The 26,487-nt window shown below is 44.8% G+C and overlaps 1 protein-coding gene across 6 annotated transcripts in view; it reads left to right on the forward strand.

The window, feature by feature from the left end:
- The window catches only part of LOC130275781 (inter-alpha-trypsin inhibitor heavy chain H3-like), a 145,118-nt gene that overhangs the window by 50,683 nt on the left and 67,948 nt on the right, over positions 1 to 26,487 (forward strand). For 5 of the 6 annotated variants that reach the window (XM_056524181.1, XM_056524179.1, XM_056524178.1 and 2 more), the window contains 3 exons: positions 5,111 to 5,283; positions 13,290 to 13,401; positions 17,117 to 17,523. In XM_056524181.1, coding sequence (XP_056380156.1) covers positions 5,111 to 5,283; positions 13,290 to 13,401; positions 17,117 to 17,255 — 424 coding nt within the window. In that variant the 3' untranslated portion in view covers positions 17,256 to 17,523. Of the gene's footprint in view, positions 1 to 5,110; positions 5,284 to 13,289; positions 13,402 to 17,116; positions 17,524 to 26,487 lie in introns of those variants that run through there. The other variant, XR_008844898.1, reaches the window with a different exon arrangement.

Raw genomic sequence — 26,487 nt, forward strand, 5'->3', positions numbered from 1 at the left:
GTCCTCTCTTGGGGTGTCAGGCGAGACCGGTCGACCTGCATAGCCTCCACGGCGGGAGGCACAGGAACAGATTGCAGGGGACCAGAGGAGAGAGGAGCCGGGGAGAAGAAACGCCTCGTGCGAACAGAGTCCATATCCTGGCGGAGCTCCTGACGCCGTTCGGAAAAACGCATGTCAATGCGAGTGGCAAGATGGATGAGTTCATGTAGGTTAGCAGGGATTTCTCGTGCGGCCAGAACATCTTTAATGTTGCTGGATAGGCCTTTTTTAAAGGTCGCGCAGAGTGCCTCATTATTCCAGGATAATTCTGAAGCAAGGGTACGGAACTGTACGGCATACTCGCCAACGGAAGAATTACCCTGGACCAGGTTCAACAGGGCAGTCTCAGCAGAAGAGGCTCGGGCAGGTTCCTCAAAGACACTTCGAATTTCCGAGAAGAAGGAGTGTACAGAGGCAGTGACGGGGTCATTGCGGTCCCAGAGCGGTGTGGCCCAAGCCAGGGCTTTTCCAGACAGCAGGCTGACTACGAAAGCCACCTTAGACCTTTCAGTGGGGAACTGGTCCGACATCATCTCCAAGTGTAATGAACATTGGGAAAGAAAGCCACGGCAAAACTTAGAGTCCCCATCAAATTTATCCGGCAAGGATAGTCGTATTCCAGAAGCGGCCACTCGCTGCGGAGGAGGTACAGGAGCTGGCGGAGGAGATGATTGCTGGAGCTGTGGTAGTAACTGTTGTAGCATAACAGTCAGTTGAGACAGCTGTTGGCCTTGTTGCGCAATCTGTTGTGACTGCTGGGCGACCACCGTGGTGAGGTCAGCGACAACTGGCAGAGGAACTTCAGCGGGATCCATGGCCGGATCTACTGTCACGATGCCGGCTGGCAGGTAGTGGATCCTCTGTGCCAGAGAGGGATTGGCGTGGACCGTGCTAGAGGATCGGTTCTAAGTCACTACTGGTTTTCACCAGAGCCCGCCGCAAAGCGGGATGGTCTTGCTGCGGCGGTAGTGACCAGGTCGTATCCCCTAGCAACGGCTCAACCTCTCTGGCTGCTGAAGATAGGCGCGGTACAAGGGAGTAGACAGAAGCAAGGTCGGACGTAGCAGAAGGTCGGGGCAGGCAGCAAGGATCGTAGTCAGGGGCAACGGCAGAAGGTCTGGAATCACAGGCAAGGAACACACAAGGAACGCTTTCACTGGCACTAGGGCAACAAGATCCGGCGAGGGAGTGAAGGGGAAGTGAGGTGATATAGGGAAGTGCACAGGTGTAAACACTAATTGGAACCACTGCACCAATCAGCGGTGCAGTGGCCCTTTAAATCGCAAAGACCCGGCGCGCGCGCGCCCTAGGGAGCGGGGCCGCGCGCGCCGGGACAGAACTGACGGGGAGCGAGTAAGGTACGGGAGCCGGGGTGCGCATCGCGAGCGGGCGCTACCCGCATCGCGAATCGCATCCCGGCCGGAGGTAGTAACGCAGCGCCCCGGGTCCGTGGAACCGACCGGGGCGCTGCAGTGAGGGAAGTGTAGCGAGCGCTCCGGGGAGGAGCGGGGACCCGGAGCGCTCGGCGTAACAGCCCCTATGGTGCCAGGACAGCAAAAAACCCCTCACATGGCATACCATTTTGGAAACTAGACCCCTCGGGGAACGTAACAAGGGGTTAAGTGAACCTTTATACCCCACAGGTGTTTCACGACTTTTGCATATGTAAAAAAAAATTTTTTTTAACCTAAAATGCTTGTTTTCCCAAAAATTTTACATTTTTAAAAAGGGTAAAAGCAGAAAATACCCCCCAAAATTTGTAACACAATTTCTCCCGAGTACGGCGATACCCCATATGTGACCCTAAACTGTTGCCTTGAAATACGACAGGGCTCCAAAGTGAGAGCGCCATGCGCATTTGAGGCCTAAATTAGGGACGCCAGTGATTCCCAAACAGGGTGCCTCCAGCTGTTGCAAAACTCCCAGCATGCCTGGACAGTCAACGGCTGTCCGACAATACTGGGAGTTGTTTTGCAACAGCGGGAGGCTCCGTTCTGGAAACAGTGGCGTACCAGACGTTTTTCATTTTTATTGGGGAGGGGAGGGGGGCTGTGTAAGGGTATGTGTATATGTAGTGTTTTTTACTTTTTATTTTATTTTTTGTGGTAGTGTAGTGTAGTGTTTTTAGGGTACAGTCGCACGGGCGGGGGGTTCACAGTAGTTTCTCGCTGGCAATTTGAGCTGCAGCAGAAAGTTTGCGGCAGCTCAAATTTGCAGCCAGATACTTACTGTAATCCTCCGCCCATGTGAGTGTACCCTGTACGTTCACATTGGGGGGGACATCCAGCTGTTGCATAACTACAACTCCCAGCATGCCCGTTGGCTGTCGGTGACTGCTGAGAGTTGTAGTTTTGCAACAGCTGTAGGCACACTGGTTATGTATCACGGAGTTTGTGACCTAACTCAGTGTTTCACAACCAGTGTGCCTCCAGCTGTTGCAAAACTACAACTCCCAGCATGTACGGTGCATGGTGTACGGTGACTGCTGAGAGTTGTAGTTTGCAACAGCTGGAGGCACACCGGTCGTGAAACACTGAGTTAGGTAAAAAAAAACTCTGAGTTTCACAACCAGTGTGCCTTCAGCTGTTGCAAAACTACAACTCTCAGCAGTCACCGACAGCCAACGGGCATGCTGGGAGTTGTAGTTATGCAACCAGCAGATGCACCACTACAACTCCCAGCATGCACTTTAGCTGTTTGTGCAAGCTGGGAGTTGAAGTTATACAACAGCTGAAGGTACACTTTTCCATAGAAAGAATGTGCCTCCAGCTGTTGCAAAACCATAAGTCCCAGCATGCCCATAAGGGAATGCTGGGAGTTGTGGTGGTCTGCCTCCTGCTGTTGCATAACTACAGCTCCCAGCATGCCCTTTTTGCATGCTGGGAGCTGTTGCTAAGCAACAGCAGGAGGCTGTCACTCACCTCCAACGATCCAGAGACGGCCCCGAACAGCCAGTAATTCCGGGTCATCGGGTCACTGGAGACCCGATTGACCCGGAATCGCCGCAGATCGCTGGACTGAATTGTCCAGCGATCTGCGGCGATCGCCGACATGGGGGGGCATAATGACCCCCCTGGGCGATATGCCGGGATGCCTGCTGAACGATTTCAGCAGGCATCCGGCTCCGGTCCACCAACCGGCTAGCGGTGGGGGCCGGAATTCCCACGGGCGTATGGATACGCCGTCGGTCCTTAAGGACTCGGGATGCAGGGCGTATCCATACGCCCTATGTCCTGAAGAGGTTAAATGTTAAAAAATATCTTTAACCTTTTCAATTGTGAGACCCTATGGTCTCCTCATGCTGTAACCACCTCCAAGCTGTGTCATTCAGCCACTATATGGTCTCCTCATGCTGACGCCACCTCCACACTGTGTCATTCTGCCAGATTATGGTCTCATCATGCTTCCGCCATCTCAGGCTGTCATTCAGCCACTATATGGTCTCTTCTTGCCGCCACCAACTCCAGGCTGTGTCATTCAGCCACTATATGGTCTACTCATGCTTCAGCCACCTCAAAGTTGTGTCATTCAGCCACTACATGGTCTCCTCATGCTGCCGCCACCTCCAAGCTGTGTCATTCAGGGACTATATGGTCTCCTCATGCTGCCGCCATCTCCACGCTGTGTCATTCAGTCACTATATGGTCTCCTCATAATGATTAGTGTTGAGCGGCATAGGCCATATTCGAATTCGCGAATATATGGATGAATATTCGTCATATATTCGCGAATATTCGCATATTCGTTATATTCTTGTTTTATTTTCGCATATGCGGATATTCGCGTATGCGGAAATTAACATATGTGAATATTCGCGTATGCGAAAATTAGCATATGCTAATTTTCGTATATGCGAATTTTCGCACGACAGTCTCACACAGTAGTATTACAGCCTTCTTTACACCACACAAGCTGGAAGCAGAGAGGGATGATCACTGTGAGGTGTACTGTGAAAAAAAAACAAAAAAAAAAACGAATATTCGTAATTACGAATATATAGCGCTATATTCGCGAAATTCGCGAATATGCGATAGTCGCGAATAATATTCGAATTGCGAATATTCGTGAGCAACACTAATAATGATGCCACTTCCAGGCTCTGTCATTGTGCCACTCTGTTACAGTGATTCTAATAGCGAGGCCTCTAGTCTGCATGTCATACTGAATAACAGTATTATATCACTAACACAGCACACTCCCTATGTGTTTTACGGCAAGGCAAAGTGCTCTATAATCCTATTGAGGCTCTCTGTAGCCCAGAAATAGCCATTCTTAATAGTGATTCACCGCGACCAAGACCAAACCAAATTTTTCGGAAAATTTAGCGAATCAGCCGAATCGCATTTTTTTATTTTTATTTGCTCATCTCTACCTCAGGCTTTCACTGCAAAGTCATCTGGCCCAGTCATCTGGTCCACTGGAATTGCAAGTCTACTGTGAATCAATGGTAAAAGGATGCATGTGGATTGGTGCTCTCCATGTATGGAGAATTAGACTTCTGGACCTGGGAAGAGGTTGGCATCTCCCTTAGAACACATTGTTTGTGTGTGTGTGTGTATATATATATTTATTAATAAGTCTTTTATTACTAAAGACTACTGTTCATGAGAAGACTATTTTTGTGTCCAAACACCATTGGGATGGCTGATCCACAAGCATTCTTTGAACCATTTGTCTATGGTTTTATGCTAGCTGCCCCCACACACCTTGATCAAAGACTTATTGATAGGCGATCTATAGTGCTGGGCCCTCAGCACAACATCTCCAAGTGAGCATAATTTATATATATATATATATATATATATATATATGTATATATGTATATATGTATATATGTATATATGTATATATGTATATATATTTATATGTATATGTATATGTATATGTATATGTATATATATGTGTATATATATATATATATATATATATATGTGTATATATATATATATATATATATATATATATATATGTGTGTGTGTGTGTATATGTGTGTATATATATATATATATATATATATATATATATATATATATATATATACTGATCTATTTCTGTATTTTAACTCCACTAGGTTTAATCTGGTGGTCAACAAAAGAAGTAATGTGACCTTTTCATTTGGAGAAGGAGCGACATTTGTCATTATTCTGCATGAAGTTTGGAAAAATAATCCTATCCACAGGGATTTCCTGGGTTTTTACACACTGGACGATCATACATTTTCTGAAGGAGTCCATGGACTGCTAGGTAACAATAGTTTCTGTATTATACGGTTACAGTCCTCAGTTCTTATCACAAATGGGCAGGAAAAATATATTTCTGGTTCCTCTTAATACATTTTAGTTTTTAGCCCTCTTTCTGCCAGTTTCTGGCACCACTGGTGATCAGGACAATGTTCCCACTTTTGACATGAATTATTAAAACAAATTTATAATATATCCTCAAATCCATGTATTTCCTATGGTAGACGTTAGACATTAAATGGTGGCATATGTGAGGATAAAGTGCTAGGCAACATTATGAGAAAGGCAGACTATATTTACATTTACTAATTTTTTTATTTATATTTTGTCGTTTTTTTTAATTCACAAAATGTGATACTATTTCTGGAGGTTGTTTATACACTGTTCACTATGTGGAAAAGTTGACATGTTATATTCATCTTTCAAGTCACCAGGAGTAAATCAATAACCTACTTATTTAGGTTTTGTTTTATTATTAACCCCTTCATGACCCAGCTAGTTTTGGCCTTCATGACCCAGTCCGATTTTTCAAATCTGACATTTGTCTCTTTAAGTGGTCGAAACCCCCCTAGGTCCTGAGGCAAGATGGCTGGCTAGCAGTGATAGCCACTATCTTACCGGGCGCAGCACTGCACTTTTAGTGGCGGCCAATATAATACATGACATACATGTACGTGTCACGATGCCGGCTGGCAGGAGGTGGATCCTCTGTGCCAGAGAGGGATTGGCGTGGACTGTGCTAGTGGACCGGTTCTAAGTCACTACTGGTGTTCACCAGAGCCCGCCGCAAAGCGGGATGGTCTTGCTGCGGCGGTAGTGACCAGGTCGTATCCACTAGCAACGGCTCAACCTCTCTGACTGCTGAAGATAGGCGCGGTACAAGGGAGTAGACAGAAGCAAGGTCGGACGTAGCAGAAGGTCGGGGCAGGCAGCAAGGATCGTAGTCAGGGGCAACGGCAGGAGGTCTGGAACACAGGCTAGGAACACACAAGGAAACGCTTTCACTGGCACAATGGCAACAAGATCCGGCGAGGGAGTGCAGGGGAAGTGAGGTATACATAGGGAGTGCACAGGTGAACACACTAATTAGAACCACTGCGCCAATCAGCGGCGCAGTGGCCCTTTAAATCGCAGAGACCCGGCGCGCGCGCGCCCTAGGGAGCGGCGCCGCGCGCACCGGGACAGGACCGACGGAGAGCGAGTCAGGTACGGGAGCCGGGGTGCGCATCGTGAGCGGGCGCCACCCGCATCGCGAATCGCATCCCGGCTGGAGGCGGTATCGCAGCGCACCGGGTCAGTGGATCTGACCGGAGCGCTGCAGTAGCGAGAGTGTAGCGAGCGCTCCGGGGAGGAGTGGGGACCCGGAGCGCTCGGCGTAACAGTACCCCCCCCACTTGGGTCTCCCCCTCTTCTTGGAGCCTGAGAACCTGAGGACCAGACTTTTCTCTAGGATATTGTCCTCAGGTTCCCAGGATCTCTCTTCAGGACCACAGCCCTCCCAATCGACCAAAAAAAAGGTTTTCCCTCTGACCTTCTTGGAGGCCAGTATCTCCTTTACGGAGAAGATGTCCGAGGAGCCGGAAACAGGAGTGGGAGAAACAAGTTTGGGAGAGAAACGGTTGATGATGAGTGGTTTAAGAAGAGAAACGTAAAAGGCATTAGGAATACGAAGAGAAGGAGGAAGAAGAAGTTTGTAAGAGACAGGATTAATCTGGCACAAAATTTTGAAAGGACCAAGATAGCGTGGTCCCAATTTGTAGCTGGGAACACGGAAGCGGACATATTTAGCGGAGAGCCATACCTTGTCTCCGGGAGAAAAAATGGGGGGAGCTCTTCTTTTCTTATCAGCAAACTTCTTCATGCGTGATGAAGCCTGTAAGAGAGAATTTTGGGTCTCTTTCCATATGGTGGAAAGATCACAAGTTATTTCATCCACAGCGGGCAAACCAGAGGGCAAGGGAGTAGGGAGGGGGGGAAGAGGGTGACGGCCGTACACCACGAAAAATGGGGATTTGGAAGAAGATTCAGAGACTCTGAAGTTATACGAGAATTCGGCCCATGGTAGAAGATCTGCCCAGTCATCCTGGCGGGAGGAAACAAAATGCCGTAAATAATCACCCAGGACCTGGTTAATTCTTTCTACTTGCCATTGGATTGAGGATGATAAGCAGAAGAAAAGTTTAATTTAATCTTGAGTTGTTTACAGAGAGCCCTCCAGAATTTTGACACGAATTGGACGCCTCTATCCGAGACGATCTGCGTGGGCAACCCGTGAAGACGAAAAATGTGTACAAAAAATTTTTTGCCAACTGAGGCGCTGAAGGAAGACCAGGAAGAGGAATAAAATGTGCCATCTTGGAAAATCGATCAACGACCACCCAAACAACAGTGTTGCCACGGGATGGGGGTAAGTCTGTAATAAAGTCCATACCAATCAGAGACCAAGGCTGATCGGGGACAGGCAGAGGGCTTCTGGCGAGGAGTCTTATCCCGGGCACAGACAGTGCAGGCCCGCACAAAATCAACAACATCCGTCTCCAGAGTCGGCCACCAATAGAAACGAGAGATGAGTTGCACGGATTTCTTGATGCCCGCATGGCCTGCGAGATGGGAGGAGTGATCCCATTTGAGGATTCCGAGGCGTTGGCGTGGAGAGACGAAGGTCTTCCCTGGAGGAGTTTGCCTGATGGAGGCTGGAGAAGTGGAGATCAGGCAGTCAGGAGGAATGATGTGTTGCGGAGAGAGCTCTACTTCCGAGGCATCCGAGGAACGAGAGAGAGCATCGGCCCTAATGTTCTTATCGGCAGGGCGAAAGTGAATTTCAAAATTAAACCGGGCAAAGAACAGAGACCACCTGGCCTGGCGAGGATTCAGCCGTTGGGCAGACTGGAGATAGGAGAGATTCTTGTGATCGGTGTAAATAATAACTGGAAATTTTGATCCCTCCAGCAGATGCCTCCATTCCTCAAGTGCTAATTTAATGGCCAGTAGCTCTCGATCCCCGATGGAGTAGTTCCTCTCCGCCGGAGAGAAGGTCCTAGAAAAAAAACCACAAGTAACAGCATGCCCGGAAGAATTTTTTTGTAGAAGAACCGCTCCAGCTCCTACTGAGGAGGCATCAACCTCCAATAGGAAGGGTTTAGATGGGTCAGGTCTGGAGAGCACGGGAGCAGAAGAAAAGGCAGACTTGAGCCGTTTAAAGGCGTCTTCCGCTTGAGGAGGCCATGACTTAGGATTGGCATTCTTTTTGGTTAAAGCCACGATAGGAGCCACAATGGTGGAAAAATGTGGAATAAATTGTCTGTAATTGGCGAACCCCAAAAAACGTTGGATAGCACGGAGTCCGGAGGGGCGTGGCCAATCTAAGACGGCAGAGAGTTTGTCTGGATCCATTTGTAGTCCCTGCCCAGAGACCAAGTATCCTAGGAAAGGAAGAGATTGACATTCAAACAGACATTTCTCCATTTTGGCATAAAGTTGATTGTCACGAAGTCTCTGAAGAACCATGCGGACATGCTGGCGGTGTTCTTCTAGGTTGGCAGAAAAAATCAGAATATCGTCCAGATACACAACAACACAGGAATATAAGAGATCACGAAAAATTTCATTAACAAAGTCTTGGAAGACGGCAGGGGCGTTGCACAGGCCAAAGGGCATGACCAGATACTCAAAGTGTCCATCTCTAGTGTTAAATGCCGTTTTCCATTCATCCCCCTCCCTGATGCGGATGAGATTATAAGCACCTCTTAAGTCCAGTTTGGTAAAGATGTGGGCACCTTGGAGGCGATCAAAGAGTTCAGAGATTAGAGGTAGCGGTTCTTTACCGTGATTTTATTAAGACCGCGGTAGTCAATGCAAGGACGTAGGGAGCCATCTTTTTTGGACACAAAGAAAAATCCAGCTCCGGCAGGAGAGGAGGATTTGCGGATAAAGCCCTTTTTTAAATTTTCCTGGATGTACTCAGACATAGCAAGAGTCTCTGGGGCGGACAGAGGATAAATTCTGCCCCGGGGTGGAGTAGTGCCCGGGAGGAGATCAATAGGACAGTCATAAGGCCTGTGAGGAGGTAGAGTCTCAGCTTGTTTTTTGCAAAATACATCAGCAAAGTCCATATAGGCCTTAGGGAGACCGGTTACAGGGGGAACCACAGGGTCACGGCAGGGAGTACTGGTAACCGGTTTAAGGCAGTCCTTGAAACAAGAGGTACCCCAACTCTTGATCTCCCCTGTGGACCAATCCAGGGTTGGGGAATGGTGTTGAAGCCAGGGTAGTCCAAGGAGAATTTCGGAAGTGCAATTGGGGAGGACCAAAAACTCAATTTTTTCGTGATGAGGTCCGATGCACATTAGGAGGGGCTCCGTGCGGAAACGTATGGTACAGTCCAATCTTTCATTGTTAACACAATTGATGTAGAGGGGTCTGGCGAGACTGGTCACCGGGATGTTGAACCTGTTGATGAGAGAGGCCAAAATAAAATTTCCTGCAGATCCGGAATCCAAGAAGGCCATAGTAGAGAAGGAGAAGGTAGAGGCAGATATCCGCACAGGCACAGTAAGACGTGGAGAAGCAGAGTTGACGTCAAGGAGTGTCTCACCTTTGTGCGGAGTCAGCGTACGTCTTTCCAGGCGGGGAGGACGGATAGGACAATCCTTCAGGAAGTGTTCGGTACCGGCACAGTACAGGCAGAGATTCTCCATGCGGCGTCGTGTCCTCTCTTGAGGTGTCAGGCGAGACCGGTCAACTTGCATAGCCTCCACGGCGGGAGGCACAGGAACGGATTGCAGGGGACCAGAGGAGAGAGGAGCCGGGGAGAAAAAACGCCTCGTGCGAACAAAGTCCATATCCTGGCGGAGCTCCTGACGCCTTTCGGAAAAACGCATGTCAATGCGAGTGGCTAGATGAATGAGTTCATGTAGGTTAGCAGGGATTTCTCGTGCGGCCAGAACATCTTTAATGTTGCTGGATAGGCCTTTTTTAAAGGTCGCGCAGAGGGCCTCATTATTCCAGGATAGTTCTGAAACAAGAGTACGGAATTGTACGGCGTACTCGCCAACGGAAGAATTACCCTGAACCAGGTTCAGCAGGGCAGTCTCAGCAGAAGAGGCTCGGGCAGGTTCCTCAAAGACACTTCGAATTTCCGAAAAGAAGGAGTGTACAGAGGCAGTGACGGGGTCATTGCGGTCCCAGAGCGGTGTGGCCCATGACAGAGCTTTTCCAGACAGAAGGCTGACTACGAAAGCCACCTTAGACCTTTCAGTAGGAAACTGGTCCGACATCATCTCCAAGTGCAGGGAACATTGAGAAAGAAAGCCACGGCAAAATTTAGAGTCCCCATCAAATTTATCCGGCAAGGATAGTCGTAGGCCTGAAGCGGCCACTCGCTGCGGAGGAGGTGCAGGAGCTGGTGGAGGAGATGATTGCTGAAGCTGTGGTAGTAGCTGCTGTAGCATCACGGTCAGTTGAGACAGCTGGTGGCCTTGTTGCGCTATCTGTTGTGACTGCTGGGCGACCACCGTGGTGAGGTCGGCGACAACTGGCAGAGGAACTTCAGCGGGATCCATGGCCGGATCTACTGTCACGATGCCGGCTGGCAGGAGGTGGATCCTCTGTGCCAGAGAGGGATTGGCGTGGACCGTGCTAGTGGACCGGTTCTAAGTCACTACTGGTGTTCACCAGAGCCCGCCGCAAAGCGGGATGGTCTTGCTGCGGCGGTAGTGACCAGGTCGTATCCACTAGCAACGGCTCAACCTTTCTGACTGCTGAAGATAGGCGCGGTACAAGGGAGTAGACAGAAGCAAGGTCGGACGTAGCAGAAGGTCGGGGCAGGCAGCAAGGATCGTAGTCAGGGGCAACGGCAGGAGGTCTGGAACACAGGCTAGGAACACACAAGGAAACGCTTTCACTGGCACAATGGCAACAAGATCCGGCGAGGGAGTGCAGGGGAAGTGAGGTATACATAGGGAGTGCACAGGTGAACAAACTAATTAGAACCACTGCGCCAATCAGCGGCGCAGTGGCCCTTTAAATCGCAGAGACCCGGCGCGCGCGCGCCCTAGGGAGCGGGGCCGCGCGCGCCGGGACAGGACCGACGGAGAGTCAGGTACGGGAGCCGGGGTGCGCATCGCGAATCACATCCCGGCTGGAGGCGGTATCGCAGCGCACCGGGTCAGTGGATCTGACCGGAGCGCTGCAGTAGCGAGAGTGTAGCGAGCGCTCCGGGGAGGAGCGGGGACCCGGAGCGCTCGGCGTAACAGTACGTCATCGGTCGGGAAAACCTTCCCTTCTATTACCACTTAAAGAGACAAATGTCAGATTTGAAAAATCGGACTGGGTCATGAAGGCCAAAACTAGCTGGGTCATGAAGGGGTTAATAATAAAACAAAACCTAAATAAGTAGGTTATTGATTTACTCCTGGTGACTTGAAAGATGAATATAACATGTCAACTTTTCCACATGGTGAACAGTGTATAAACAACCTCCAGAAATAGTATCACATTTTGTGAATAAAAACATGTATGTCATAGGTCGGGAAGGGGTTAAATAAAAATGTTTAAAGGACATCTGCGGCAAAATAAAACTTATGCCCTATCCACAGGATAGGGGATAAGTGTCTGATCGCAGGGGGTCCGACCGCTGGGACCCCCCACGATCTCCTGCATGGAGCCATGGCTCTGCCGCGGTTCTCCCGTGCAGTAGGCGTGCCGGCTGCAGCGTGATGTCTTGGACGACATGCCTCCTCCATGTAGTTCAATGGGAGAGGCGGGGAGGCACCTCCCAGTGGTTGGACCCCCCGCGATCAGACACTTATCCCCTATCCTGTGGATAGGGAATAAGTTGTCTTTTGCGGCAGATGTCCTTCAACTATAAAAAAAGAAAAATTCATAAAAATGAAATGCTTTACAAAGCCGTATTCTGACACCTATAACTTTATTTTTAGGTCTAGGGAGCTGTATGAGGGCTCATTTTTGTGCATAGATTTCTATATATGTGTGTATATATATATATATATATATTTATATATATATATATATATATATATATATATATATATATACATACATACATACATACATACATACATCTATAATGTAGTAAATTTGAGTAGCCGTATTAGTCCAGTGATGCAAATCATAAAATGTTGCAGTATCTTGTAATACCTTTTTTATTGGACTAACAGCATTTTGTAGAGACAAGCTTCCGGGATTCCTCCCTTTATCGAGTTTAAAGCTTTGGACTTGATAAAGGGAGGAATCCCGAAAGCTTGTCTCTACAAAATGCTGTTAGTCCAACAAAAAAGGTATTACAAGATACTGCAACATTTTAGGATTTGCATATACATCTATATACATCTATATATATATATATATATATATATATATATATATATATATATATATATAATATTATAATTTTTTCTGCAATTTATACATTGTTTTAAAAGATGTTTATGTGCTCACATTGCTGGTGAAAAATGGCAAAATGGTCATGACTACAATTTCAATTTATGGGATTTTTCTTTTTCTTTTTTTTTTACTTTTCTTTTTTGCTTTCTTATTTCTCCTAGCATTCTTCACAGTCAAACTGCTGATATCTTATAAAATTAATAAGTAACTGTAATAGAAGTCCTATCGTGGGAGTCATGGCCCCCTGATAATTTTACACATGATGTCTACGTGCTCACATTGCTCGTGAAAAATGGGAATATGGGCATGACTACAATTTCCATTTTTTGGGATTTTTCTTCTTTTTTCCTTTTCTTTGTTTAACTTTTCTTTCTTGCTTTCTTATTTCTCCTAGCATTCTTCAAAGTCAAACTGCTGATATCCTATAAAATTTATAAGTTACTAGATAGAAGTCCTATCGTGGGAGTCATGGCACCCTGATAATTTTACCCCACTCATGGCTTTTAAACTAATTATTTTAATAGGACTTGTGTGTAAATATTTACGCTACGGTGTTTTCTCCTTCTTGTGGTGTTTAACTTTTTTTGTATTGCTTTACTTTTGAAGGACAATTTTTCCATGGAATCAATTATGAGATCTCGAATGTTAACAAAACTGATAATCCGGACAAACCGGATGCAACAATGAAAGTAAAGAACAAGCTGCTGACAGTGACAAGGTAGGGAATGTACACTGGTATAGAATCACACCTTAGGATCTCCTGACAAATTTGATCACACCTTTGAATTTCCGTGCGGAATTCTGCACAGAAATTCCGTTGCAACAGAGTCCCATTTATTTCAATGAGATTCTGCTGCGCTGTGCACACAGTGGAATTTCCGTGCCAGATGTTTCTGGCACGAAAATTCAGAATTCCGTGTCCGCAGAAAGAATAAACCTGTTCATTCTTTCTGCAGATTCCGCACGGAATGCATAGCCGTCTATTAGAGGGCGCATTCCTATGCGGTCCTAGCACCAGCATATTATGCTGGCACCCGCAGTCTCCGGTATGTCTGCACAGAGATTTTTTGCACAGAAATTCCAAAGTGTAAACATAGCCTCAGGCTTTGGATAGATCATGGATACTTTGAGTTAACAATGAGGATGCCTTAGTGCAGGGTCTTGACATCATTCATCACAGTGAAGTATAGCTAAGAATGTTACTTTAACCCCTTAAGAACGCAGGGTTTTTCCGTTTTTGCATTTTCATTTTTACCTCATCACCTTCTAAAAATCCTAACGCTTTCAATTTTGCACATAAATTTCCATATGATGGCTTATTTTTTGCACCACCAATTCTACTTTGCAGTGACATTAGTCATTTTATCCAAAAATCCACAGCGAAACGGAAAAAAAATTCATTGTGTGACAAAATTGAAAAAAAAATGTCATTTTGTAACTTTTGGGGGCTTCCGTTTCTACACAGTGCATTTTTCGGTAAAAATGACACCTTATCTTTATACTGTAGGTTCATACGGTTAAAATGATACCCTACTTATATAGGTTGGATATTGTCGTACTTTAGAAAAAATATGTTAAAAATATGTTATAAATTCTCATCTTCTAACCCCTATAACTTTTTTATTTTTCTGCATATGGGCCAGTATGAGGACTTTTTGTGCTGTGATCTGAAGTTTTTATCGGTGCCATTTTTGTATTAATCTGACTTTTTGAATGCTTTTTATTCATTTTTTTCATGATATAAAAAGGGACCAAAAATACACTATTTTGGATTTGGAATTTTTTTGCGCGTACACCATTGACCATGTGATTTAATTAACTATATATTTTTATAGTTCGGACATTTCCGCACGCGCCAATACCACATATGTTTATTTTTATTTACACAGTTTTTTTATGGGAAAAGGGGGGTGATTCAAACTTCTATTAGGGAAGGGGTTAAATGACCTTTGTTTACTTTTCTTTTTCACTTTTTTTTTTCAGTGTTGTAGCTCCCATAGGGGGCTATAGCACAGAACACAATGATCTCTTATGCTGATCCCTGCAAAACCATAGCTTTGCATGGATCAGCGAGATGGGGGCTCGATTACTCAAGCCTGTAGCTCAGGCTTGGAGCAATCAAACCCCGATCGGACGCGGCAGAGACAGGTAAGGGGGTCTCCGCTCACGTCCTAGCTGATCGGGACATTGCGATTTTATTGCGATGTCCTGATCTGCCCGACTGAGCTGCTGGAAGGGTTAATAGCGCATCTGAAGGGTTAATAGCGCGCGGCACAACGATCCATGCCGCACGCTGTTAGCCCAGGGTCCCGGCTATGAATAGCAGCCGGGACTGACCAGGTGTGATGTGGGGTCACGATGTGACCCGTTTTAAACACCGGGACCGGGCGGAGGATGTACAGGTATGCCTCAAGTCCTTAAGAGGTTAAAGCTCCATTCACATAACACTCTGTGATATATAACATTCACCAATATACCTTGGGGTACTGGCAACAAGGTATGCTAATGTACACTGCGTATAACAGTGACTGTGTTTGGTCTTTTTGGAAAAGTTACACTTTTTTGAAGGGTTCAACAGTATTGTAGACTAGACCCAACTGAATAGACTAAATATAGTCACTATTGGACTACCTCTGGCTCACAAAACAAAAGACGTGGGTATGCCTTTGTGTGCACTGACATACCAACACATACTGGTAACACACTTCTAAGCCATGATATGAATAGGGCCTTATATACAGCAATCATTGTTAAAGGAGTTATCCACCATAAGGTGATTTTAATATGTGCCTGGCAGATAGTAATGGACATGCTTAGGAAGGATCTGCGCTTGTCTTGGGGCTAAATGGCTATGTCACGAGATTACCATAACACTGTGGCTAGCTTTTTGTGAACTGGTATTTCCTGTTTGACTTTTATTTATTTTTTTACTACAAATCCCACAATTCCTTTTTCCTCCCTCCCACACATCAGCCACCCCACCCATTGAAGCAAAAGACCTGTGGTTTTCAATCAGGGTGCCTACAGCTATTGCATTAGTCGCAGATTTATCCCTCCACCCATTGAAGCATACAGGCTCCCTGTCATCAGCTGACTAGTGAGTCAGGTCTCGGCCGCATTGCAAGCTGGGAAAAATTCGAGACAACAGTCATTTTGTATGCTGTTAAAAATAAATATTGGGGTGAAAATTACAGAAGAGTTGTGAGAAAACCGTCACACACAGGTACAGACACTATATTATGAATTACACTAACTTCACAGCCCCTCTAGCATAGTCAAATAAAAAGAATTCCTGGAATACCCCTTTAACCTTCAAAAGGATAATAAGTAAACAGATCAACAAAAAAGCAATAAAACGATTTTAAAATAAATTCAATTGTACAAGCAAAGTTTTGTTTTGAGTTCATGGGATACAGCTAAACTGCTAAATCTGAATGGATGTGTGATACCCGGGTGGTGTAGTTCAGGTGGTAGATGGGGCAGGTGGTAATAGCCCAGGGACAGATGGTAGTATAATCCCTTGAAGTGTTCGTGATGCCAGGATATGGTTGTATTGTGTTGGGCACCGCCGACAACCAACCCAGAATTGGCATATATTAAATGAGTCCAAAGCAGGTTTTGATGCAACTGGAACTTTACTGAAGAAGGCAGTATAACATTTCTTACAGATTAAGATTGTTAACTGGTGCAGCTCTTTGTAACTTATAACCTTATCTGACTACTCCGGTAAACTCCAATACACTTCTAAATAAAAGACAACTGGCTCAGTTCCATTTGAGGGAGAAGAGCTGACCTGCAACACCAGACCATAGACCAGAGTGGCGCTGTCTCTATTAAACAAGCAGATTTTTTTTTACTAAATCTTGACATCCCAGTTCAGTAACTATTTCAGTAATTGGTATGGTCAAATAAGGAAAGATGTTAATGAAGTTTAACCAAAGGAGGAGCAAAATCTCCATGAATGAGCATAGCATCTTACGTTGCTTTACTGGTAAATCTTCTAAGACCCCTCAGCAAGTAGTAATAGAAACATTTAGGCACAAAATTCCCTGTGGTAGGAACCAGACACACATTCTTATTCTATCAGCATAGAGCTACATTGTTTGTTGGATCATTGCTCCTACTGCTTAAATGATAATCTGACCCTAATCCTAAGGACTCAGGACATCCATTGCTAGAGGCGTCGTGTGCCTGAGAGTGTAGTAATACATGAGGTTTTATTAGTGGTACCGCATCCATTTTTGCCAAACATAACCAAATCGCTGTAAAAATTGTGCAATTTACCACAGTTTGCAGTTCTGGAAGAGGCAGGCATTAAATATACATTACATGAATAGCAGTCCGTCTGATTTCACACAGATTATTCTTCCATTATAATTAAGTATTCTGACTCTATGAATGCTATTTTTTTAATTATTTTGTATAATTTTTAGAGGTGCACAAAAAGACTATCGGAAAGACCACAAGAATGGCATCAAAATTCCCTGCTGGTTTGTGCATAACAATGGAAAAGGCCTCATTGATGGAACCCATACTGACTACATTGTACCAGATATCTTCAGTTTTCGTTAGAACGAACACAGATCGCCGATTTGCACCTTGTTCAACTCTACAGATCCTTTTTCCTACTTGACACAGGAATATACCTCCACCACTCCCCACTCCTCCCTACACCAAGTTTAATGCTATCTACCTCCTGTTAATTGTGATGCATAGAAATATCTTCCATCTTTTCACCATTCTAGGGTCAACATTCTCTTTATTAATCTGGTAACTGAGTGTTTGTTTTTGTTGTTGTTGCTATTTTTGTATTTTTAATACTTTAATAAAAAAAAGTTATTACCAGTGAGTTTCAATAGGGAGCAGGGTTTTCTTAGGGGGCTGTCACATTTATGCGGTGATTTGGCTCATTATACTGGCCAAGTGCCCCCTATGACACACACCGTGCCCCTCCATGTGCCCCTCCACCAATTTAAAGCATTCCTGTCTTAGTGCAAAAAAAGAAAAAAAAGTGATATGTTACTCAGTACCCAATCCTGATCATGTGCATATCATTGTTATGTGTCTCAGACCTATATATCCAGAGATATAAGCATTTATATGCTGGTGAGTTACTTTTTCATTGTGCAGGCTAGAGGGGGCGTGTCAGTCTGTCTCCTTCACAGTGTGTGTATGAACATTCGTATACAGGTGGGGGTATGTGCAGAGCATTGCACCGTTGTCTGTAATACAGACAAAGGTGCAATGCTCTGCACATACCCCCATCTGTATAGGAATGTTCCTACACACTGCTATAAACATGGGGGGGGGGGGGGATGTGCAGAGCATTGCACAATTGTCTGTGATAACGACAACGGTGCAATGCTCTGCACATACCCCAATCTGTATAGGAATGTTCATACACACACTGCTGTACACATGGGGGGTATGTGCAGAGCATTGCACCGTTGCCTGCACATACCCACACCTGTATAGACACATAGGTGGGTATGTGTAGACTGCAGAGAATTGCACCCTTGGATCTGTGGAAGACCCTAGGGTGCAATGTTCTGCAGTGCACCTAGCCCCATGTGCAGAGGCCCTGGCTGGGAAGATAGCTAAGACACTTACAGAACCAGCCGGGGCCGCAGCACAGGACGCATTAAAGGCCGCAGCACGGGAGAAAACAGGGGCCGGAGCACGGGACGGTGCTGGAGCACAGGACGCATTAGAGGCTGCAGCAGGGGCCGCAGCACGGGAGGAAGCAGGAATCGCGGCCGGAGCAGTGACGATTCTCCAGGGCCAGCTCCACATAAGCAAGGGACAGGCATATTTAGTAGTTTACACAGTGGCAACATACCAGGTAAGGCCTCTCAATGCCCTCTGCAGGGGGCTGAATTGGGAACTGACCTTGGTGCTTGTCTGAAGGCAGTGAGGGAGGGGGACTGCCTGTGTGAGCATGCTCCCTGTGCTCGTTCACAGGCAGTGCATGCCCACGCATACACTCCTATACTGGATACCAGTATGTTTTACGGCCGGTATCCAGTATGCTGTCAAATCTAGACTAATCTGTCTGGCTAAAAGATAGGCGACCCCTAGTGGTGGCTATTTTGAGCTTTAATTTCAGGTGAAAATGTAAAATTTTTTTACAGGTGTATATTGTGAAAATTCATATTATAACGAGTCCTGCAATATATGAAAAGTTTTCAACAATGACAGTTCCTCTTTAAATGCCCTCATCGAAACAGACTCATACCCCAGCTGTCACCTCATTGTGCAGCAGCAGAAACTCTTCGGCTTTACCGCGTTGCAGCATTAGTAAAGTGTCGGCCAGTTTGGGATGCATTTAACTATAAGTGTCTTATGACGTGCATGTAGGTGAATGCGGCACTCAGTTGTTTGACAGAGCAAAGAGTTATTGGCTGCTGAGTCTTGTGACCCACTGCATTATGCAGACGGCCACAAGAGGGCAAACATTCCGTCCTCGTGCCGTCATCATTATGCGCCTAAGCACAGAAGAGAATAGGAGAGAAGTGGACTTGGACCCCACAGGAGCTTGGTGAGTATGTTTTTTTTGTTTTCTTTTTATAGTTTTTTAATATGCCACTTCTACCTGAGGGGGGCTACTACTATTACTACCTAAGAGGGCTGCTGCTATTAACCCCTTCATGACCCAGCAAATTTTTTTTTTCTGGCTCACCTACACCTTACCTTCTAAGACTCATAACTTTTTTTTTTTACTTTAAAGTTGCATTAGGGCTTATTTTCTGCATGGCAAGTTTCCAATGATACACTTTTTTTTTTTTTTTATCATACAATGTATTACATAGCCAGAAAAAAATTATATGTAGGGCAAAATTGAAAAAAATATGTAACTGCAGAATTTTGTAGGGCAATCATTTTTTCGGAGTTCAAAATACGGTAAATCTGACATGCTATCTTTATTATATGGGTCAGTATGATTCCAATGATACCAAACTTTAATAATTTCAGTTTCGTTTTGTGGTTAAAAAAAAATTTAAACCTTGAAAAAAAAACTTTACTCATTACCATGTTCTCACCCCTATAACTTTTTTTTTATTTTTCCACCTACAAAGCTGTTTTAGGTAATTTTTGTATCACTTGTGTGTATTTCTTGCTTTTTGATCACTTTTTATTATTTGTTTGGGGGATGTAATGTAACCAAAAATCAGCAATTTTCGTGTTTGGAACTTTTTTGCATTTATGCCGTTCATCGTACAGGATCAAAAACATAATAATTTAAAGAGCACCTATCATCAACTAAGCTGTCCCTAATCCCTCCCCCCAATCTGTCCCTGACTCTCGCTGACTCTATCCCTGTCTATATTTTTACCCAAAACACCATATAAATACCTTTTTTAGATCCCCTGTGGCTGCTCAGGCTCCTGCCGTGAGCAAGGGGGCGTGGCCCGGCAGGCTTGACGTCATCTGAAGCCTGTCAGTCCGCACTTCCACCCTTCTCCCTCTTCAACATCAGAGTCTAATAGATATCCCCGGCAAGGTGAGTGAGCGCAGCAACATTGCAGGATTTGTACGCTCTGTGTCCCGAAGCAGTCATTCATTGTCCCGTAGTAGCGCAGCAGCACGTCGGGACTGATGTGCTCTGTGTCCCATCGTGCTGCCTTGCTACTACGGGACAATGAATCACTGCTTCGGGACACAGAGTGCACAAGACCCGATCCTCTTCTGTGCTGCTCTGCGCTACACTGACATTTGGCCAGATGAAGCGGCTGGCCATGTCAGGAGCGCCCGTGCTGCAGGCACAGCGCTCACTCCTGCCTGTCTGATTGACAGGTGGGGAGCTGCGCTGTGCTTTTCAGTGTCCGGCTTCACTGAGATTTCGGACTCATGCTGCCAGGCCGTTTTTGTTAATCTCATGTAATTATAAAGTTGTTTCTAATACATTGATTAACAAAATATAACGTTTTTTTGGCGACAGGTACGCTTTAATAGTTTGGACAATTATGCATGTGGGGATACCAAATATTTGTATTTTTTCTTGTTTGTACAGTGTTTTATTAAAAAAATGGGAAAAGGGGATGATTTTCATTTTTATTAGGGGAGAGATTTTTTTTATATTTTTAAAAACTTTTTATTTTTACATTTTTTGCACACTTTTTGGCCCCCTAGGGGCTTATCATAAACCATCATCAGATGGCTCACAAAGATTAATGTAATGCTATTGCATTACATTAATCCGTGAAATCTGTGCTTGATTGCGAAGGGCTGCCAAAGGGATTACATCGCGGGGGGCTATTGGTCCACTAGACATCAGGGAATAGCGGCAATAAATGCAGTGATCTGTATAGATGACGGTATTTTTAACAGTTAAATTACGGATATCGGAGCGATGCAGCAGAACAAAACAGCGGACATTTCTCGGTCATGACGCGGACCCGACCCACAGGCACCCATCATGTCCGCCCACCCGACCCATGACGTAAATGTATGTCATGGGTCTGGAAGGGGTTAATACCTGGGCTACTGCAATTATTACCTAAAGGGGGGTTGCTGCTACTAAAGCCTAAAGGGGACTTCTGTTATTGCTGCCTAAAGGGGGGCTGCTGCTACTACTTTCTAAAGTGGGCAGCTACTCCTGCCTAAAGGGGGCTTCTAGTACTATTACCTAAAAGGGGCTTCTAGTACTACTACCTAAAAGGGGCTACTAAAACCACAGATAAGGGTCAATATTATTTGGAGGGTCAATATTACTTCCAGCAAACAGGAACCACCAATTTACATGTTTTTTCTGCGATTTTGGCTGTGAATACCTATGGAGATTATATTGTCCATTAAAGGGGTTATCCACCATAAGGTGATCTTAGTACGTACCTGGCAGACAGTAATGGACATGCTTAGGAAGGATCTGCGCTTGTTTTGAGGCTAAATGGCTATGTTGTGAGATTACCAAAACACTGTGGCTATCTTTTTCTGAACTGGTATTTCCTGTTTGAGTTTTGTTCTTTTGCCTACAAATCCCATAATTCCATTTTCCTCCCTCCCACACATCAACCACCTCACCCATTGAAACATAAATGAGCTGCATCCATTCAAAAAACCTGTGGTTTTCAATCAGGGTGCCTATAGCTAATGCATTAGTTGCAGATTGATCTCTCTCCCACCAAGCGATCCCTCCAAACATTGAAGCAGACAGGCTCCCTGTCATCAGCTGACTAGTGAGTCAAGTCTCGGCCGCATTGCAAATTGGGAAAAATCCGAGACAACAGTCATTTTGTATGCTGTTAAAAATAAATATTGGTGTGAAAATCAAAGAGGAATTGTGGGAAAACCATCACACGCAGGTACAGACACTATATTATGAACTACACTAAATTTACAGCCCCTGCAGCATAGTCAAATAAATAAAAATTCCTGGAATATCCCTTTAAGTTGATGGAAGATATAAGAGGATTTACAGAGCTTAACATCTAAAGGAACATCTATTACCATTTTACTTAAATGTACCGGTAGAATATAATGCTGCAAATATACATTGTAAGAGTGTAAGCTCTCTAAGTTTGTACCATCAGCTGATCTGCAGTCAGCTGACTACTGACGTCAGACACCATCCAGAGCTCGCTGGAGTAGACAGCCGCACAAAGTGCACATATACAGCCCTGTATATAAAAAAAATTGAAACTTATTGGTGGTCAAAATAGGGCAATTTTAAAGAAACTTATCTTTAAAGGGGTTGTGCACTGCCCTGCAGTTCGGAGCTCTGCTCACAGCTTCCGGAAGTTCATTACTCCGAACGCTGTGTGCGGGCTTCAGTGTTCGCGGCCACCTTCGTGACGTCACGCCTGCCCCCTCTACCAAAGTCTATGGGAAGGGGGCGTGACAGCGGTCGTGCCCCCTTTCCATAGACTTTCATTGAGGGGGCGGGCGAGACGTCATGAGGGGGCGGGCGAGACGTCACGAAGGGGCCAGGCGTGACGTCACACCCGGCGGCCGCAAACACGGAAGCCCGCACACAGCGTAATGAACTTCCGGACGCTGTGAGTGGAGCTCCGAAAGTCTGGGTCTTTTTGTTAAAAGCAGTCCAACAAAAGAAAAATATCCAAATGTAAGTTTCATTTTAATCGTATTGGCTCACAAAATAAAGAAAATATGTCATTTTCACCATAAAGTTTACAGTGTGAAAATGAAACCTTCCAACATTTGCAAAATTGCAGTTTTCTTTCCAATTTTCCCAAATAAATAATATATTTTTGGTTTTGACATACATTTTAGGGTAATGAGTGATGTCATTACAAAGGACAATTGGTCTTGCAAAAAACAAGCCCTCATATGGGTCTGTGGATGGAAAGATAAAGGAGTTATAATTTTAGAAGGTGAGGAGGAAAAAAGAAATACAAAAATTGGCCGTGTCCTTAACCCCTTTCGTTTTTTCCTCCTTACCTTTTAAAAATCATAACCCTTTCAATTTTCCACCTAAAAATCCATATTATGGCTTATTTTTGCGTCACCAATTCTACTTTGCAGTGACATTAGTCATTTTACCCAAAAATGCATGGCGAAATGGGAAAAAAAAATCATTGTGCGACAAAATCGAAAAAAATACGCCATTTTGTAAATTTTGGGGGCTTCCGTTTCTACGCAGTGCATATTTCGGTAAAAATGACACCTTATCATTATTCTGTAGGTCCATACGGTTAAAATGATACCCTACTTATATCGGTTTGATTTTTCACTTCTGGAAAAAATCATAACTACATGCAGGAAAATTTATACGTTTAAAAATGTCATCTTCTGACCCCTATAACTTTTTTATTTTTCCACGTACGGGGCGGTATGAGGACTCATTTTTTGCGCCGTGATCCGAAGTTTTTATCGGTATGATTTTTGTTTTGATCTGACTTTTTGATCACTTTTTATTCATTTTTTTAATGGTATAAAAAGTGACCAAAATACGCTTTTTGGGACTTTGGAATTTTTTGGCGCGTACGCCATTGACCGTGCGGTTTAATTAATGATATATATATTTTTATAGTTCGGACATTTACGCACGCGGTGATACTTTTATTAGGGAAGGGGTTAAATGACCTTTATTAACACTTTTTTTTTACATTTTTTTTGCAGTGTTATAGGTCCCATAGGGACCTATAACACTGCACACACTGATCTCTCATCCTGATCACAGGCGTGTATTAACACGCCTGTGATCAGCATTATCGGCGCTTGACTGCTCCTGCCTGGATCTCAGGCACGGAGCAGTCATTCGTCGATCGGACACCGAGGAGGCAGGTAAGGGCCCTCCCGGTGTCCGATCAGCTGTTCGGGACGCTGCGATTTCACCGCGGCGGTCCCGAACAGCCCGACTGAGCAGCCAGGATACTTTCAGTTTCACTTTAGAAGCGGCGGTCAGCTTTGACCGCCGCTTCTAAAGGGTTAATACCGCACATCGCCGCGATCGGCGATATGTGGTATTAGCCGCGGGTCCCGGCCGTTGATGAGCGCCGGGACCGAAGCGATATGATACAGGATCGCGGCGCGATCCCGCTTCATATCGCGGAAGCCGGCGCAGGACATAAATATACGTCCTGCGTCGTTAAGGGGTTAAAGGGGAACTCTGGTGGAAAAACATTTTTTTCCCACCGGAAAGTCAACAGGTACCAGAAATTACACAGATTTGTAAATTACTTCTCTTTAAAGGAAATCTGTCAGCAGTATCACCTGCAATAAAGCTGTCACACAGGCTTGTAGTGCAGGTGATGCTGATCAAAACAATACTCACAACATTCAGATTCGGCCAGTCGTTCCGCCGCAATTCGCCTTTTTCTTTTTATGCAACTGAGGGTCTTGGGGCATGGGCGGAGCTCCGAACCAAGCTAGGAGCATGCTGACGTCATCTTTGTCGGGCAGGCGCTGATATGGATTTTATCATTGACCTAGTAAATATCTTACTCCCGACCAAAATCATTATCAGAATGTATACACCAAAGTAAATCAAACGGAGTCATGTCAATTTCTAATACTTCATACTTCTCTTTATTAGGCAGTCGTGTCTGGGTTATATAGCCATTGTAATTATCATAAGTTCCTGCCCTCACTAGGGAGGTGTTTTTAGCCCTGGTATACTATATGCATACCATATAAGGTATGCCCTCTGAATTTAAGAAGGGTTTAGGCGTTGGCTAGAACAGGAAATTCCTCTACTCGATTGGAGGGGGGAGAAGCAAGGAGCAGAGTAGCGTGGGGGATGGGCTTTGTCAAATAGTCTTTTTATAATGCATACATATATGCACATATATATATATATATATATATGTATATATACATATATGTATATATATATATATACACACACACACATACATACATACACTAAAGCGCTCTGCTTAATCCTTTCAGTATATCAGCTGCTGTATGCTCCACAGGAAGTTCTTTTCTTTTTAAATTTATTTTCTATCTGACCACAGTGCTCTCTGCTGACAGAGATGTAAGCAGAGAGCACTGTGGTCAGACAGAAAATAAATTTTAAAAGAAAAGATCTTCCTCTGTAACATATAGCAGCTGATAAGTACTGGAATTAAGATTTTTAAATGGAACTAATTTACTAATCTTTTTAACTCTCTGGCACCAGTTGTGTCACGGCAGGGAGTAATGGAGTAGTGAGCCCTAACTGTCCCTATAACCGCTGTTCCTTCCTATTGCCCATCTGCCCCCTAAATGATGGATCTACAACCAAGAGGACCGACCCTATACTGCGCTAAAGTGCATGGGTGTAAGAATCAAACAAAACAAAACAAACTGTACATGTTTGGAAACAAGTCAGGAACATAACATGAATACAACAAAGCTACTAACAAACAGTTCAAGAACCAGGATCAAGATTACTGGCTAATGTCTCAATTTTAACATCAGTGTTGAGGGATAGCCAATGTCATTGTTTACATCTACCACAGTAGTGCACCCATATTCCTGTATTGTATTATTCTAATTGTTACACATCCACACCGTCTATCTGGTGTAGGATTCTATTGTGGCACTTGTAGTCCGCTGCAGGCATCCTCCATTGTATGCATTTTTATGCTGGGGATCGCCCCTAGCAACGGACTACAAGGGCAGGATCTGCTCCCCCAGCATAAATGCACAATTGTACAACTGCATTTGGGGTTGAGCACCTCCAGCCATTTGAGACCACATTTTTGTTGTTGTTTAAATTTTATACTTGGAGGTGTGTAAACTCATTATGTAATGCGCCTTGAACACTTTCTAGACAGCATTAAAGTAGCACCTGTCTTATGTGTGTACATGTGAATAGGCCGAATATATATGTTGTGTTAGACCATTGTTCTAGATAAATTACTGGTCAGGTGAGGCCTAGATTTTCTTGTTGTTGTAGGAGTGGCTGTATTGTTAGTTTGCTCTAACAGGGCCCATGTATTGTCTTTAGAGAATAAGATTAGTCAGATGGAGGTGATGATAGCTGAATTAGAAGGGCAGCTTTCTAAAGCAAAATCCCGGCTAGCCAGCCAAGAGCAGCAGATCCGGTCCCTTACATTGCATAAATGTGAAGCGACAAATGTCTGCACAATCTCATCTATAGATAGGAGCGAGGTAACAGGCATGGTAGCTGATAGTCCTCCAGATTTGACCATCCAGGACAGACTCCATTTGTGTAAAGTTATTGGAGAATGTAATACAAGCGAGTCACCCATAACTTTATCCAATAGGTTTGAAGCTGTAGTGAAGCAGTATCACCTAGATAACAAAGATGCCTGGTCTCTGCTCCGAGCTTGGCTTCCAGGGCCGCTGGCTGCGCAGCTAACATGTGCCCATATAGGTGACAATGACCATAGAG

The sequence above is a fragment of the Hyla sarda genome, chromosome 6, assembly GCF_029499605.1.
Source record: "Hyla sarda isolate aHylSar1 chromosome 6, aHylSar1.hap1, whole genome shotgun sequence".
In the NCBI taxonomy this organism is placed as follows: Eukaryota; Metazoa; Chordata; class Amphibia; order Anura; family Hylidae; genus Hyla; species Hyla sarda.